Source organism: Parasteatoda tepidariorum, chromosome 9, assembly GCF_982258835.1.
Source record: "Parasteatoda tepidariorum strain Cologne lab strain chromosome 9, Ptep-v5.0, whole genome shotgun sequence".
Taxonomy (NCBI): domain Eukaryota; kingdom Metazoa; phylum Arthropoda; class Arachnida; order Araneae; family Theridiidae; genus Parasteatoda; species Parasteatoda tepidariorum.
Genome location: NC_141763.1, coordinates 16478666 through 16496830, shown reverse-complemented (window position 1 = coordinate 16496830; position 18165 = coordinate 16478666). Strand labels below are relative to the sequence as shown.

The window sequence follows — 18165 nt, the reverse complement described above, 5'->3', positions numbered from 1 at the left end:
CAACAATTTTAATTAAAAGCTTCCACTGTTTATTTTAGTGAAAAATAACTTCCATAAATGTAAAATGGTTTGAGCTTAAAAAACATCTTTAATTAAAAAGGTTTTCACCATTTAATTTGATGCAAAATAATTCAGATTAATGTGGAATGATTTGAGCTTTAAAATAAGAAAGATTAAATTTCACCGCGGTCGGAGAAAAGTATTTTCTTCTATCAACTTTAAGTAAAACGCTTTGCTTAAAAGTGAAAGGGATCTTGAAATTGTTAATCTTTTGTTTGAAAAGTTTTGTAACTTTTCTAAAAAAGCAAAAATCTAAGAGGATGTATCTAGTCCTCAGAGAATCTTATTTTTGCTTCTTCTTTTTTTCCCTCGTAGTATTTCAAAGAAGAAGAAAAAACAGAACAAGGAGAAGAATACATTTATATTCTATTCGTGACGTCACGTGACCGTTTCTATGGATACCTTTGAGAGCATGTTTTTCCCGCGAGACTCGAATATGTTTTCCAAAACTGAATATGCACCCTCTTTCAACCGCAGACTTAGAATAACGTATGTATTTAGTCCCAATTGTATTATGTTTGAAAGATAAGCAAGCAAAGAGTAAATTGTACCATGAATTTAAATCCCTTGTAAACGCCAATTTTTGATTTTATCTACATAAAGAAAGGTAAGTGTAGTTATTGTTTTTAAAGAATAAGTGTTCTTATAGGGGTCGTAGTTCTGTTCTGATAAATAAGGGCAGTGCTTTCATTCCTTGTTTTAGCGTTATTTTTAAAGGACGCTCGTTTTTTCATATAAAAAAAGAAAGTGGTAGCACATGTTTTTCCTAACTAGACTATCATTTTCAGAGTCGAGATTATTTCGTTTATCACAATATATTGACAATCTAAATACTTATATTTGCATCAGAAATGAAGATTAATTGCCTTTTCTAAAGCTAAAAGTGGTAAGTAAAATAAAAAAATATCCACTTCTATAAACAAATAAGAACTACCACTTATTTCATATGTATGGTTCACTCTTAGTGGCTGAGCATTAATGGGTTAAAATCGGGTCTGTCCATCACCTCCAACATCAGAGAGCCCCCCACACGGATTTTAATAAGTAGTCTGCGCAGACGATTTAAAAATTGAACCAGTTGTGCGCATTTACCCAAATTTTATCTTAAAAGTAATTGAGAGAAATTTATCATGCATATTTGAGAATTGAATCTGTACTGGTTGACAAGTAAATAAGACAAACCAATCATATTTATAAATTAAACAAATTTTTAGAGAAATATCTGCTACCATTTTCTTATTTTTAATAGATTTTGTAATAAATGGCTCTTTCGTTAATTGATTCCTTTTCATAGTGGTCAGATCGGCCTGCTCATAAGAAACCGTGTGGAGCCTTTCAGTTATAGGAGGAGTTGGTCAGTCGCGTGTAAGGGGTAAGAATTGAAAAGAGGAAATCAATTTTAATCTATATATATATATATATATATATATATATATATATATATATATATATATATATATATATATATATATATATATATATATATATATACATATATATATATATATATATATATACATATATATATATATATATATATATATATATATATATATATATATTTCTCTTACACGGGGACAAAAAAAGACTCATTACAACTCCCCGAATGGCAACGCTAGAAAATCGACCAATGATTGCCGCTAAAAATGTCACATGCCAAATCTAGCTGAGGTGGCTCAACATATAGCGCTTTTAAAAACGGAAACTGAAATAACCAGAGAGAGCATTCTCACCAGCCAGAATTTTAACCTTTTTAAAGAGATATCAGTTTAAGAAATTTTATCTTAAGATTTTATACTATAGCACATTTCTAATAGGTTTAACGAATTACATGTCATTTATTTGAATTCAATTTTATTTTAATGACTTAGTATTTACAAAAAAGATGTAATTTTTTTTAAAAAAAAAGTTGTTATATGGATTTGAATGATTGTTTTAAATTCTCAGAATTTTGTGTATTTGTTCGTAAGGTTTAAGTTAGTAGCGAGCGCAAACCATATAAGATTGCGGAGCAATTTTTAGGGGTTGGCGAGCGTTAGCGAGCAGGGGGGGCTGCCCACTAGTATATTTATAAAAATCTAAATGTGTTTTCAGTATAAATTAAAGCTTCTATCATAAAAAGTATAGTTTATAAAACAAAATATTCTTCACTTTTTACAAGTAAAAAATACTAAATGATCAAAAACTTCATTGTTAAATTTTATGAAAGTCGTATTTAATTCGCCTTAAAATGATTTTACTTGAGAGTATTGCTTTTACAATTTAAGAAAAAAATAATAGTTTTTAGAGTTTTAGTGTCCTTAGTCATAGACGTCGAATGAAGTCCTCGATCGCTAGGTGCCGAGGGGTGTTGTTCTCGGCACGCTATTGAAATGGGGTAATGCTGAAAGGTAACTCTTATAACTAGTAATTGATATCAAATATAAGTATGTAAAATTGAATGAAACTAAAATGAAGACCAGAATTAAAGTAAAATAAGTCAAAATGGAAAAGCGCTATAAGCAACTAATGCCAAAACTGTCTCAAGTAAACAATTTAAATAAAAATATAAACAAATGTTAAAGATACGCATGTTAGCACTAACAGTACTTCATCTAGGACACACTGACAACAGAAAGGCTTCACCATGTTAGCATGGCAGAGTGTCCCCTGATAAAGTACTGTCTGTGCTAACATGAGTATCGTTAATATTTGTTTGGGTTTTAGTTAAATTCTCACACTAGAATTTGATAGTAATTATTATTATTTGCTCATTTTAGCTTCTAAGTTTTTTAGTCCATTGCTGGGGCGGATATATCGTAATGATACCACTTATTTTTTAGCTATAATACTAAGCCGTCCCGCCATTTTTCCCAGACCCTCTGTAGCGTGGAGGTAGAGGGTTCGAATCCCATGGTAACCTCGAATGCATCTTTGTGATGTCATCCCTCAGACTTGTGTTGTCTGTTCTTCAATTTGACGCGCGCTTACAGTTCATACTTTGTAATCATCACTCGAGCCTGCATATGTATATGAAACAATAAATAAATAAATGCACTAATGTTTGTGAAATTTTCAACACCATGAAGGAATGGGGTACCGGCAAGTAACGAAGGGTGGGTATCTCGATCCTGATTGGTTGCTGAAACGTGGCATTTGTTTACTTTATCAAATGTTCTTTCCATTCTATTTCGAGTAGGCTAAGCTTGTCAAGTGTCAATTATCTTAAGTGACACATTCTAAATTTTTTCGCAAAGATCCATTCTCAAAAATTTAAATTTTTTGACTATATATTTACACTGAGACTTACCACAAAGACAGGAGGCATGTGGAACATAAACAAACTAATTATGCATCGAAGTTCCCAGGTATACTTAAACAAAAATATATCACGGTTACAATAAAATGCATAAACGAATAATAAGTCTAAACTAAGTAGACTAGAAGGAATTATATTTCAATTAATTCGATATGTGATGCGGCTTTGTATTTAATTAACTTATAGTTAATTAACATATAACTAACTTATGTATATAACTAATTTATGTAGAGAAACTTTGTTCAACTTTAATACGCCAATTTGCTGACAAAGATTAGCTAGAGCTGACGTCATAGAACCCTTGTTTGGGGATGGGAGGTCTTCTGGAGGTTTGCCAATTTGCTAAAAATTAATGAAATTTATTCCACATATACAAATTCATACTGATAGTGGTAAAATAAAGATGCGCAATCGCTTTGCAATTCTAATTAGTTGCGTCTCTTACGTCACTTTATATTTGATGTAAGTTGGGTTTAATTTGCATAATTCCTTCATGGTACAATTTTCACAAGCATGGGTGTAAATAAATAAACGACTTAGAAGTATGGAGATAAAGCGAATTTTCTCATTTTCGATGTGTTCTAGTTTCAAACCACCATTTCATATCTTCCAACTTATTCTTTATCCAACAATGATTTTTTTCAAGTGACAATGGTTGAATTACAATTACATATAATTTTTTAAAATTAATTTTGTCAGAATTTCAACACACTATTATATGGCTGTCATGCCTATATATACATGATTAATATATTAATGCATAGCGGTGTTTAAAATTAATTTAAATTAAATCAATAAATCTAGGTTGCGTCTGATGTCAACACATTGTTCGACGAAATTGTTTAGCTCCTAGTACTTTTTCTTTTAATGTAACTCTCTAATTCTTATTATTTTGATTTAATCATGTGGTGGCTCTCTTCTATTAGAGCACCAATTATGTTTGTTTCTTAAATAAATATTTGTAAAGTTTATATATTGAACAGAACTCTCTCTCTTATTAAAAATTATCGAGTTATCATGGATCATACAATAGATTAATTAAAAGAGAAAAGGAATAATTATTGCTACCACTTTAAATTAAATAAAAAATCTTAGACGAAAATCCTGTTTCTTTTTAAGTTAAGCTATCGCTTCTTAATCAAACATTAACCTAGATGAAAAAAATTGTGAAAAAATGCTGAATATTCTAATGCCCTGATTCTTTTTTGTATAATTAATTATGGTGGTAACCTGTCGTAAAAGCTAATTCTAGCAAGCAGACTAATAAGGAAAAGGTAATCTAAGACTTCATTATATACTTTTTTCGGAAGGAGTTAATGCTAAAAATGGCTCGCAAGTTTTTAACTGTACAGCAGGCATTGGATTACATGGAAACATTAGATTCTGATGAATTCTCAGGTGAGATTAATGTATTATTACGTTTTACCACCAGATCCAAGTAAGGTAACTGACGAAGCAGATTTTCAAGAAAATGATTTAGATGACGTTTTGCCAGTAGATGTCTGCAGAGAAATAGAGCTGAATGTGAAACACAATAAAACACGGAATGTTTCCGGGAAAAAAAAACATCTTTGAAAAAGAGGAGGTCTCTCCCTGAAAAGTATTTTTCGAGTGATGAAGATGATTTACCTACAATTGAGACAGGGCTGAAAGTCTATATATATCAATACGGAAAAGAGTAAAAACTGGTAACAAATAAATGTCATTTTTAGCTTTCTTTCGGGAATAATAAAATATCCATGACTACCAAAAATTTTTAACGGATACAATTTATATATTGAATTGCTTCTGCTTCGAGAAAAACTAAATAATATTGAATTGTTTATTGTTAAGAATAGATTTACTCCTCCCGGAAATTATCTATTATTGAAATAGTTCTACTACCAGTATTTTCTCTTTTCCGTCACGTTTCCAGACCTGAATTGAAAATAAGCAAGTAAAATATAAAAAATTCGAAAAAAATGATGAAATCAGTCTCAGTTATAGCAAACGGCCTTGGAACGCAAAAACAAAAGAAATCTAAGAGAAAATTCTACAATTGGGACAAAGCTGATAAATTGGATTCTATTCAATCAGAAAAGAACACCACTATCAGAAGAAATTAACCCTGAATTAGCAGGCAAAACTTCGTATGAACAGTTTAAAATGTATTTTGATTACGATATTTTGAATCTGATGAAAGAGATACTAAGGTACGCTAAGCAGAACAATAAATACTATGCATTTTCCTTATCTGAAAAGATGTTAGATGTTTTTTTAGGAATCTTATTGCTTAGCGGATACCATTCATTGCAGCAAGAGGATTTATACTGGAGTAATGCAGAAGATTGCAATCTGCCCTTTATACAAAATGTCGTGAGCAGGCAAAGATTTAGAGCCATAAAAAAGTACAATCATTTATGCAATAATGATCAAATTGATACCGCCGACAATTTGGCCAAAGTGAAATGCTTTATTGAGATGTTTTGTAAGAAATTGCAACAATTTAGGACATTTTCTGAATACTTAAGCGTTGATGAGGACATGATTCCTTACACAGGGAGACATTCTGCAAAGATGTACATGCGAGGAGAACCCATAAAATTTGGTTATAAATTGAGGGCTCTTACTTCTTCACAAAGCTATCCATATAGTTTGCAGGTTTATGTGGAAAAAGAAACAACAGCTGAATGCAATAGACCCCTCGGAACAAGAGTCGTCTTAGATTTGATAGAACGTGTAGAAAACTGCCGAAGACATAAAGTGTATGTTGACAATTTTTTTAACTCTCTGCCATTGCTTGAAGAAAAGGGAATTCCGTATAACTGGAACGGTGAGAGAACAGATTTAAAGATTGTCCTTTTGCAAGACAGTAAGAATTTAGTGAAAAAAGAAAGAGGAACACCGTCTGCATTACAACAAAGAGTGTTAGTGTTTTAAAATGGAAAGGCAATAAAATTGTATGCCTGGCATCAAATTTTGGAGGAATGAAACCAATAGGACAAGTAAAACGCTGGTGCCAAAAGTCCAGGAAGGAGATTGATTTACTTCTCTGCAAGGAATAGTTGCCTCGTATAATCAGAACATGGGCGGTATTGATCTTCTTGACATATTTTTGAGTACTTACAGACCCAAAATAAAGGGTAAAAAGTGGTGGTGGCCCTTTTTCACCTACACTCTTATCATGGCTGTGGTAGCAGCAAGGAGGGTTCATCGTGAGGTTAATGGACAGATGTTACAATCAACATTTCTTCGAGATGTAGTCATGGGTTTTATAAAATCCGAAGGACAAGAAACTGTGCCGAATGGACTTGGACTATTTGGGCAAGTAAATACCATTATACGTTCTGATGGAGTTAATCACTTCATTACACAGGCTGGTAAGCAGTCAAAATGTAAGTTGTGCAAAACGAACACTCGTTTGTGTTGTGAAAAATGTAAAGTAATGCTTCGCAAAAATTGTACAATTTTGTTTCATACAAAAATGTAAAACAGGCAAAGTTAAACAAGAATAATAAAACAGGTAAAAATATTTATGAACTATTTTGCTTCGTTCAAGCATGTTTATTTCATATGTAACTTTATTGATCCCATTAAAACAGATTTTGCGATTTTTATCAAAATATATGCAAGTAATGAAACTAAACATTTAACTTGTAGCGTAGTGTGTAAGTGAAGTCCTATTAAACACCAAGTCTCCCATTTTGGGACCCCATTATATCCTTTGACCAAATAAAGTTTTTTTTAAAAAAAATGTAAAGCTCATATGATTAGAAATGTTTATTACACCTTAAAACAAACGAAAATTCCAATTTTTCCTGAATGGTTTATATAGCGGCGTTTAATGGGTTAAACGGAGCAACTCAGTTAATCCAGATTAGCTAGGTTAATCTCTCGCGGTAACATCCTGGATAGCAATATACCTGGTAATTCTGATACCAGGTATATTGGTAGCAATATACCTGGTATCAGAAAACCCCAAGCACAGCAGCAGGCATTGGAGATTATCGCAGCATCTAAAGATAGATTACTTTTCATTTCAGATTAAAAAAAAAGGTATAACATTGCTGGAAGAAGAAGCAGCAAAATCTTTTCTAAATGATTAAAATTTTGAACCCAATCCAGAAGACAAGGAAACTCCTGTATCAAGTATTGGGAGTAATTTGCTTTCGTGGCGGACAACAGATATATATATATATATTTCATTTTATTTTAAAACCGTCATTGAACAGCAGTCCCAATTTGTTGGGATTACTACTACTTATGATCAACTCCGTAGCCTTGTAATGTTAAACCCTATCCAGAAGACAAGGGAACTTCTGTATCAAGTATTGGGAGAAATTTACCTCCGTGGAGGACTTTTTGATCAAATTAATCCACATTTGCGTTATATAGATTAGAAAACCACGGAAACTTCCAACGGTTAGCCTGACGGAAAGGGGACTCTAATCCATGATCCGTCAACTACTGAGGATATTTTACATCAGCACTGTGATCGGTGCAAGCCGGGTGCGGAATTCGAATGGACCAGCTATCGCTGAGATCGAACTCGGATCACCTCATTGGGAGGCGAGAGCACCAGGCATATATACTATAATTATTATATTATAACCCTCGTTGAACAGTCGATCTAATTTTATGGTTTTACGACTACTAATGTTTAACTCCGTAGCTTATAATTTTGAACCCAATCCAGAAGACAAGGGAACTCCTGGATCGAGTATTGGGAGGAATGGACCTTCGTGGAGGACTTTTTGATGAAGATAACCCGCGTTTGCGTTACATGGAGAGGAAGACCACGAAAGCCTCCCACTGTTAGCCGGACGTCAAGGGGACTCTAACCCATGATCCGTCTACCATTAAGGATATTTCACGTCTGCACTGTGGTCGCTGCAAGCCGGATGCTGAATTCGTATCGAATGGGATTCGAACCCGGTTCGTCTCATTGGAAGGTGAACGCTCTATCCCCTGAGCCATCGTGACTCACCAGGCACGTATAGTTTTTTAGGGAGCCGGAAAGCGGAGAGTTCGTGCACGACTTCTTTACCACACAGTTGCATTTTGCAAAATAGTTTAGGATGCCGCCAGATGGAAAATCCTTAAACGATTTCTAGTGTTCCAATTTGCTTTTAAAATATCACTACCACGCATACAGAACAATGCTGCCGAAAGCACAGCTTCACAATGAACCAGCGATGCGGTGAGTTTGTCCCGATATTGAACTCGCAAGTATTCCCAAGTATTCCGATATTGAACTCGCATGTTATTATAGAATCTTGTGGATAAACTAATTTGCCGATTTAATATCACATTAACAATTTAATAACTCTCATTTATAATTTCACAAAACGTTAAAGTATCTCATTGAATTAAAGAAATTAAGAGATAGAGATAAAACCACCATTCCACAGAATTAAATATAAACGATATTGGATTACATGACAAAATCGCAATGATAGAGACGGTCACGCGATTTTTCGTTTAACAAAATAACGACTAAGTTATCATTTGGTAAACCAGAGGAAAAAGTAAACTGCATTGGGGTTGTGTCACATTTAGTTTATATACCTTGCATAGTTTGGTATTTTTAGAAACGTCAATAACAGCCCTACTGAATTATTTCCTTGCCTCCTTAATGAATGCTTTATTCATTGATTTTATCAACAACAGTTTCTTTTTTTCACCATTTCAAGAATAATTTATACTTTTATCCATGCATAAAGTTTTTTTATTTTATCTTCTTTAATACGATGAAAGAGGTCATAAAAAATAGCGAACTGTTTACTTGCAGCAATAAGCACACAATTACTTAAGTTATTTCATCCTTTTGGTTTTTGTTTGTCTCAACGAAATTAGAATACAACAAAATCGCAATATTGAAGCTTTAGTGTTATTTTATTTTATCTGTTTGCGAAAGTTAAATTGCATAGAGAAAGGGTACTTTGAATTGATTGTTATAATGATGTATCAATAGATTCGCTTTGGAACTATTTTTCAAAGTACTTTGAGATTCTGATCAATAATATACTACTTTAATATTTAACAAGATTCATTATAAACCTACGTACACACAGTATTATCTGTTATTTTATCTTGTTTCGCGTGTAATTTTGTTATTTAATTTTTTACTATTGACTTCTACACATACTTTAACTATTATAATTTTATTACCGTTATCTTTTACAATTTATTTCTTTTAAAATTATGATTTATTTATTTTTGTTTATCAATTTTTTTACTCGTATTTTACTGGCTTTTATTTTATATGATAACCGTCATTGAACAGATGACCCAATTTTAGATTCACGACTACTAATGTTCAACTCCGTAGCCATGTAATTTTGAACCAATCCAAAGGACAGGAAAACTAATGTATCAGTACCCCAGAGGTATGATTTGTTATAGGAACATGGAGGACTTTGAGACTCGACAGATTTCACGTGCATCAGTCACCATTTACTACACGGGGGAGTCTTCGAACAGCGGGGATCGAGTCCACGAGTTCCTGAAAATGGGCCCAGTGCTCTGCCAACCAGGCCTATCCTGGCTCTATGAAATCGTTTAGAAGGATTAATAAAATCATTATAGTGTAAATAAATTTGCTTTAGTTTTAGTAGAAATTTCCTAATGCATAAGTAAATAATGAATCTTGTTAAATATTAAAGTAAAGTAGCATTAGAATCTTAAAATACTTTGAAAAATAGTTTCAAAGCGATTTTATTAATTGTAACATCAATTCAAAGTATTCAGTCATCAGTTTACTCCTTTTCTATACAATTTAACTTTCGCAAACAGATGAAATCGAATAACACTAAAGCTTTAATATTGTGATGCTGTTGTTTTGTAATGTTGTTGAAATACAAAAACTAAGAGGATCAATTGACTTAAGTAATTGTGTGCTTATTAGCAATATCATTATCAAAATTTATCTGGGAGCCTGTGGTCTTTTACGGGTCTTTTCCCGTTCATCTTGAAGTTTTAACTTTAAGGTGGTATTTTCTAATAACTGGGACCAGCAAAATTGGATTCTCACACAGATATATCTCCTTTATAAAATAATATGTTGTGGTCATTATAAATAAATCAAAATAACAATGTTTGTTCCATTATCCTTATCACTTTTTAAAGTTTGTAAGACCCATGGGGATCTTGTTTTAACAAATTTCGTTCTTTTAATTTCCTTTACTCGCATTAACAAAATCTAATATATATAATTCTCTGACGTGGTTCCCAAATTTTGGCTGTATTTCTTTTCCGCCGGTGGCAATGTTTACTTTGTTTTGTTTACGTAACTATTTCTCTTACACGGCGAATCGACCAATGATTGTCGCTAAAAATGTCACATGCCAAATCTAGCTGAGGTGGCTCAACATATAGCGCTTTTAAAAACGGAAACTGAAATAACCAGAGAGCATCAGCTGCGGCAATCTCATACTATTAAGCTAGGCAGAAGTGAGTAGTCTTTGTCGATAGATCTCTATTTTAGTATTTTGTCGAAAGCGCTTTTTTTCACGAATTTATATATTACGAATTTATTTGACGATTTTTGATTTATATCACGAATTATACTATAGCACATTTCTAATAGGTTTAACGAATTACATGTCATTTATTTGAATTCAAATTTATTTTAATGACTTAGTATTTACTAAAAAGATGTAATTTTTTTTTAAAAAAAAGTTGTTAAATGGATTTGAGTGATTGTTTTGAATTCTCAGAATTTTGTGCATTTGCAATGTACGTAAGTTAGTAGCGAGCGAAGCGAGCTTAGTTTGCGAAGCAAACCATATAAGATTGCGTAGCAATTTTCGGGGGTTTGCGAGCGTTAGCGAGCAGGGGGCGCAGTCCACTAGTTGTTTGTAATTCTGATAACCAGTGGCTGTTGGAAATTTCTATTGTGGTTGATCTTTAATTTGTCATATCTTTAGTACTCTTAAAAGTTTTTTCAACTTGAGGCAAATCCACATAACTTATAACCTTTCTTCCGTGTGCGGATCTCTTAAAAACTTTTGCTCCAAGGATAGCAATTTATTTCTATAATAAAAAAATCCTTAAATTTACACTCGCAAATGTTAAATAAAGTATCTCTAGCATGCTCAACAAAATCATTGATTTTCTTAAGTAGTTTTACGAGATTTTGGAAGTTTCTTAATGTCTTCCATTTCTTAAAACAACTTTTAAGAAGCTTTAAGATCCGCTGTTTAGAGAAAAAAAATAATTGTTGCCTATTCTTTCCATACATGTATTATTTTGTGACAACAAATGCCATTAGTTACATATAAAAATATTACTCTTTCCTCTAAAACTCTACTTCTTGAGTAAAGCTTTTAAAGAATAAGCAGAAATTACGGGGTTTGTACAAAATCATGGAATAGCTTCTACACTAATGGCCGGAATAGAGAAAACTGTTTCTCTCGGGACTCGCATCGGAATGTTTGCTGATGATATTGCTCTTTGGGGTAGCGGTGACGACGTTACCGAGATTGAGTCGAGACTCAACAACTCATTAGAAGCCCTGTCCAAGTACGCAGATGAATTCAAATTGAGCTTCAACCCAACCAAATCGATAACCACCTTCTTCACTACTAATAAACGACTTTATAAATATGAACCATCCTTGTTTCTCAAACACCAGAAGCTCTCCTACGAGAAACACCCAAAATACCTAGGATACATTCTCGATCCCGAATTTACAAGTAACAAACATATTGATTATATTGTCTCGAAGGCTAGGAAGCGCCTAAATATTATTAAGTGTATCGCTGGTAGGGATTGGGGAGCAGATGCAACTACTCTTAGGACTTCCTACCAGGCTCTTGTTAGACCAATTCTTGAATATGGCTATCCTGTCTACTGCTGTGCTTCTCAATCTAACTTAAACAAATTGGAAAAGGTTCAACTGAGCGCCGCTCGCATCATCACTGGACTGAAACGTAGCTGCCCTTCAGAGATCGTTCTTTACGAAGCAGATCTGCAACCTCTAAATTTCAGAAGGCAAGCTAATTTAGTGAAATATTACAATAAACTTTCCAGTTTAGACCAAGGCAATTTAACTGCTATTTACCTAAATAATTGGACCTGCAATCAAAGGCTAAAGAAAAACAGTCCTTTTAGTCATGTTAAATCACAACTGTTAATCGCTGAAAATATTGAACCTCTTTATCTTCATAGCAATCTTAGTACTTGCTTGGATCTTTCCAATGTTAGTTTCCATGAAAGCCTCCCTACCATGCTTGACAAGAAAGACTGTGTGCCTGACTTCCTCAGACAATTGTCCCTGGAAATCATCAATAAAATCCCTCCAAACGACATCAAAATATTCTCTGATGGCAGTAAAATGGATAGACAGACTGGCAGTGGAGTATTTATTGAAACACCTCGAGAGAACTACACTCTTCATCAACGAAACCCCGATTTTTGCTCCGTCTTTCGAAGCGAACTAATTGCAATCAACAGGGGACTAGAGAAAATCTTGAGTGAAGGGCACCTTGGAAATACTTGGATACTATCTGACAGCCGTAGTTCAATTCAACACCTCAAAAATTGGGCCCTCATTGGAGATAAAACCAGTTTTTCGATCCTACAAAAAGTAAAGCTCATTTCCCAACAGCATGAGGTCCACTTTCAATGGATCCCGTCCCACGTCGATATCCACGGCAACGAGTTGGCTGACACTCTTGCAAAGAAGGGACTAGACCATCCAGTTCCCTCCACCTCAGAGCTTACATACCTTGAACTTTTTGCAAGGCAAAAGGCCCAGAACAAACAAAAGTGGCTGCTTCCACCTATTCACTACTGGTATAAAGCAGAAAGACCAGGACTCTCTCTATCTCTCCCTGGTGATAGGCAAACCAACACCTGCTTATCCCGACTGGCCAGTGGACACCTAAAAAGTCTCACATTTTCTGCAAATCAAAAAATCTTTCCTCTTTGCCCTAAATGCCAACAAAACCAGGCATCACCTGAGCACATCTTGAACTGTTTAGGGCTGGACTGGAATGACATTCATTCGTCTCCTATTCTGGTTTCGGATTTTCTGAATGTCAACGGATTCATTGATCTGGTCTGACCCCGTCAGACCAGATGGGAATTAGCAACAACAACAACAAACATTCTTTCTTTTATCAGTAAATGTTGTGGAACATTTTACATACAAAACTGTTGGCATAATTTGAGAAAGCTTACTAACTTCTTTTTATTTTCAATAGCAGCCATTTTGAAATTATTTGTTAGAATTGCAATATTCATATAAGAATGCTTTTCAGTTATGGTGATATAGAAGAAAGAAAGTAGCTTTTATATTAACTTTTTAGTCGATGCAAATTTTGCAAGGGTAAAAAGGACAAAATTTCTTCTGATCTTTTAAGTTGTGTCAACAATTTTGCCACGTAAAATCTTAAACATTTGCTGTTAAACAAAAGATTATTTCCGTGATGTTAGTATATAATTTAAATCACTGAAGTACTCTGGAGGAGAAAAGTGTTTTGCCCTCTGTACCAAGTGTTCTTCGGCCCAGGCATCCCCTGAACATCTACTGGACTGCCTCGGTCTTTTAAAACAAGACCTTATAGAAAGACCCTTACTTGTTTTAGACTTTTTGATGGTGAACAAACTCATGGACCTTGTTTAGCGAGGCTAGAAATGGGGGATTTGAAAGAAGAAGAAGAAGTATATAATTTCGTCCAACCCTTGTGATCATGGGTGAAAGCGAGACGGAATAGAGGAAAAACTGGTAGCAAAACTATTTCTTTAACTAGTTTTTGGAAGGAGTAAATCTATTCGCTTGTTTTAACTATTCAACAATATCTACTTTATCTAAGGTACCGATTTAAACATAAATTTCAGAGTTCCTAGAACCTGTTTTAAAGCTTTATCATTGTTTGAAATTTCATTTATTATTTGGCATACAGCGCTAAGAAATACAGACCACCTTGATTAACTTTTGATCTAATGATCGGATCTTCACGTTCTCGAACATAATGATTCGAAATTTGGAAGTAGTATTTTTAAAATTCGATTTCTCATGAAATGTTTGACCGATTTCGCTAAAATTTTGTATCTTGCCATTTAAAATTGCATTCTTTAAAATGATGCAAAAAGTTGTATACCTTACAATTCAAATTTTTTCAACCATTATTTAAAAAAATTACAAAAAATAATATTTAATAAAAAGTTACTTTTTCTTTCACAGAATTATCTTCGGATAAATTAATTTTATATTTGGGTTGCAGAAATTTTTCAATTCGCTTGAAAAGGTCTCGAGATATGGTGAAATAAGCAAAAGTAAAATTAACAATAAAAAAGTTCAAGCTTTGGACAACTCTCCGGACCAAATTATTGGAACTATATTCCTCAGATTGCGGCTACCCCCTATATTTTTATGATCGTAAATCTGAATTCATCGAAAAAAAGTATGTTTACTCAGAGAGAGTTTATTTTTGTGTCTAATTTCGTAACTTAAAATATCGTCTGCACTACTTAATTAGCATATTTGAGATTACCCTCTCGAATTCTTAAGATTGAGTCCCTAGAACGTGAAGATCCGATCATCAGGTCAAAAGTTATTCAGGATGGTCTGTTTTTTACTTTACGCACGGTACATTCAGCAATCGTAGCAGCTATGAATTTAAATAGTTCAATATTTTTAGTTTCTAAAGTATGAGACAGTCTCAAGGATCAGATAAACACATTCTACAAGGATTTTGAAGAAAAAAAAATTCTTATAAAAGCGATGCGTCACTAGAAATTCGAAACCTACATGCAAATTCCATTTTATTTTTATTCGAATCTTTCCAGAGAAAATAATTTATCTTGGAGAAGATTCGAACTACGAAAGGAAGAATCTGGGAACAGGCGAAATCACTTTCCAAGACACCCCCCCTTTTTCCTCCGATTCTTGTTAAAATATTACTTTAGAAGATCCTAGAAATCAAACATCTCGATTCCTACAACGTATTAAAATGAATTTCTTTTTTTTTTATCTCTCTTTACTTAAGTGACATCTCTTCGATGAAAATTGTTGGAGCATGACGATAATGGATATGAAAATCAATACTTTCAGAACTTATATTTCAAACCGATTCCTTATAGCTCGGTTATTTATTTAAGAGAATTTTTTTTTTCTCTCTCAGGAAATAATTGATTTGTTCTTTTCTCGACGAAACTACAGGGAAATGAAGGCACATCTACTTCATCATAGCTTAATACAAAAACAAAAGTAATTTATAATTTGTTCGATGAAAACTGAACTTCGCCTGCTTTAAGTCATATTTCAAAGAATTATTTCTACTTTTAGATTCTGACTTTAAAAATTCTGGGTAAAAGAGATCAGTTATTTTAAAAGTTTTCCAGTAGTTTTGATCTATTAATAACAGTTTCGAGTACAAAATGTGGATTTTGTCTTAACTGAGACACGACATTCTAAAGAACATCTAAGCATTTTATGGAACTAAAATTAAAAACAAATAACTAAACGATTTTATTAAAATTATAAAAGAAAATGGCAATATCTAACTAGCGATTAGGCTTTTTGCCGTAGAATGACGCTGATACGATTTCGGTAAAAGTGATACCAGGGCTCGAAAAACAGCCCGTCCGCCCGTCCTCGGCGGTCAAAAATTCCCCGAGGACAACAAATTTCTAGAATCCGACGTCCGCGCGGACGGCCATTTTCCCGTTAATGTTCGTGATACATTTTCAATTTTTGTTATCTTACAAGAGTCTAGCGCCTCACTTCTAAAATGACCCTCTAATCTAGATATACAGCAACATATTGCTCATGGTGGAATTGATGTTTTCTCTGTCTGGGAGCACTGCAGCGGTTGAAAGAGGCTTTTTAGCAATGAACTTACAAAAAAAAACACATTACGTGCTGATCTTAAACAAGAAGCGTTTAACGCAGTTATGAGCATCTACCTAAATGGAAAACCCCTTTCAGATTTCTATGCAGAAACCTCTGTAAATCATTGGCTTGATTGTGGAACTGCCAAACGTCATATTTGATTCATTTAAGAAACGCAGTACCCTCGGATAAATTGACATTCCAGATAACTTGACCTTTGTCATTTAAATTATTTCATGAAGGAAATACTAGGTTACTATTAGTAACCTGGTATATGCTATATAATGTAATGAGTATTACTGTATAATGTAATCCTAGTATTTGTAATCCTAGTAACTACTAATTCATTGTGCAATTTATATAAATGTTTGTAATAAATAAGAGAAAATTATATTTTTATTTATTTGGAAGCGACGGGTTAGTTTCAAAGGAGGACGGGTACATAGTTGGACAAGCCGTCCTCGGGGACGGGTAAAATTTCTGCGTTTTTTCGAGCCCTGAGTGATACCAATTTGTGGTGCTCTAAAAAAATTAAAAAAAACGTTGAATTTTTGATATGATATAGGCTTAGAGTTAAAATTTTGGGTACCTCTTTGTGATAATAGTCACCACTCAATAATATATCGTTTGTCTAAGCATAAATGGTTTACCACTTTTTTTCATAAAGTTTTCCCAGTATAAAACATCACTAAATAAATCTCCGATCTGACACATAAATGGCATCACTGTAATCGGAATCATATGGATAATAAATAGTAGCAACTGTCAAATGATAATTGTCAAAATTTCATGACATCCTGATTATCAGTTTAGAGGTTACAAGCGGTTTAAGTGACCCTAGATTAGTAATTTTTAAAACAATGAATAAAAAAGAGTTTCGTGCTTTGATTAAGCATTGTGTTTTGAAGGGGTAAAATATTGTTGAAGCAAGACATTGGCTTGATAATTGTTATTTTATTTTACTTTATTTTAAAACCTTCGCTGAACAGACGACCCAATTTTCTGGATTTACGACTACTAATGTTCAACTCCGTAGCCTTGTAATTTTGAACCCAATCCAGAAGACAAGGGAACTCCTAATACAAAAGTATTAGTAGAAATATTGCCTTCGTGTAGGATTTTTTGATGGAACTGACCCGCATTTGCGTTATATGGAGAAGAAAACCTCCCACGGTTAGAGGACTCTCACCCATGATCCGTCTACCACTGAGGATATTTTACGTCAGCACTGTGGTCGGTGCAAGTCGGATGCGGAATTCGTGTCAATCAGCCATCTCTCCGCTGTGAGAAAAATTACCTATAAATAAGAGCAACTCACATTTGGAGCTATCAGTTTGCTTGCTTTTTATGACGTTTACAAATGTAAATAAAAATGGCGCTGACGTAGATGAAGAGAATGATCGGATGAAATTTTGAGTAAATACAATAAATCAATTAAGTTAATACATAAAATTAAATGGGTATCAATTCTAGAGCATTTACGATTTACTTCCCACCTTTTTTTACGTTGAGAAAATATGAGATAATAGCATCCCATAAAAAAATAATAATACTAGTCAAATGCTAAGATAAGTAACAAAAAATGGTAACACTATTACGAGCAACAGTTTGGGTAATTAAGCAACCCTACAGGCAACTCCGAACTATGAAATTGCCTTTAGAGTAGTGCATACCTGCCAACTCTTCCGGATTTTCCGGAAGATTTTATTTTGATATTTAAAGTGGTAGTAAATATATACTATTTTTTCTTTTATAAACTTAATTTTTAAATGATTTTGATCACCATTATTCTTACAAAAATGAAGCACATATATTAATATGCATTACTATCATGGTTGTCAACTTAAGATTTTTCAAATGCAATGTATTTGTTTGCTTAAAATTGAAGTTTTAATTCCATTTTAATACCACTGGGAAAAATGATAATGGGATTAAAAGTTGGCAGGTATGGTAGTGGTAAAGTGCAGGTTACGTTTACGGTTGATCT

At 33.4% G+C, this 18165-nt stretch overlaps 2 protein-coding genes across 2 annotated transcripts in view; both read left to right on the top strand.

Moving 5' to 3' along the window:
• Positions 1-507: 507 nt before the first annotated feature.
• LOC107442942 (uncharacterized) overlaps positions 508-18165 on the top strand; it is a 96471-nt gene continuing 78813 nt past the window's right edge. The window contains exon 1 of the mRNA XM_021144629.4: positions 508-667. The gene's annotated coding sequence lies outside the window, so the exon portion shown is untranslated. The remainder of the gene's footprint in view (positions 668-18165) is intronic.
• Positions 11734-13421, top strand: LOC147803340 (uncharacterized). The gene has a single exon (XM_087150955.1). The coding sequence runs from the start codon at positions 11769-11771 to the stop codon at positions 13404-13406; it is 1638 nt and encodes a 545-aa protein (XP_087007081.1). The 5' UTR covers positions 11734-11768; the 3' UTR covers positions 13407-13421.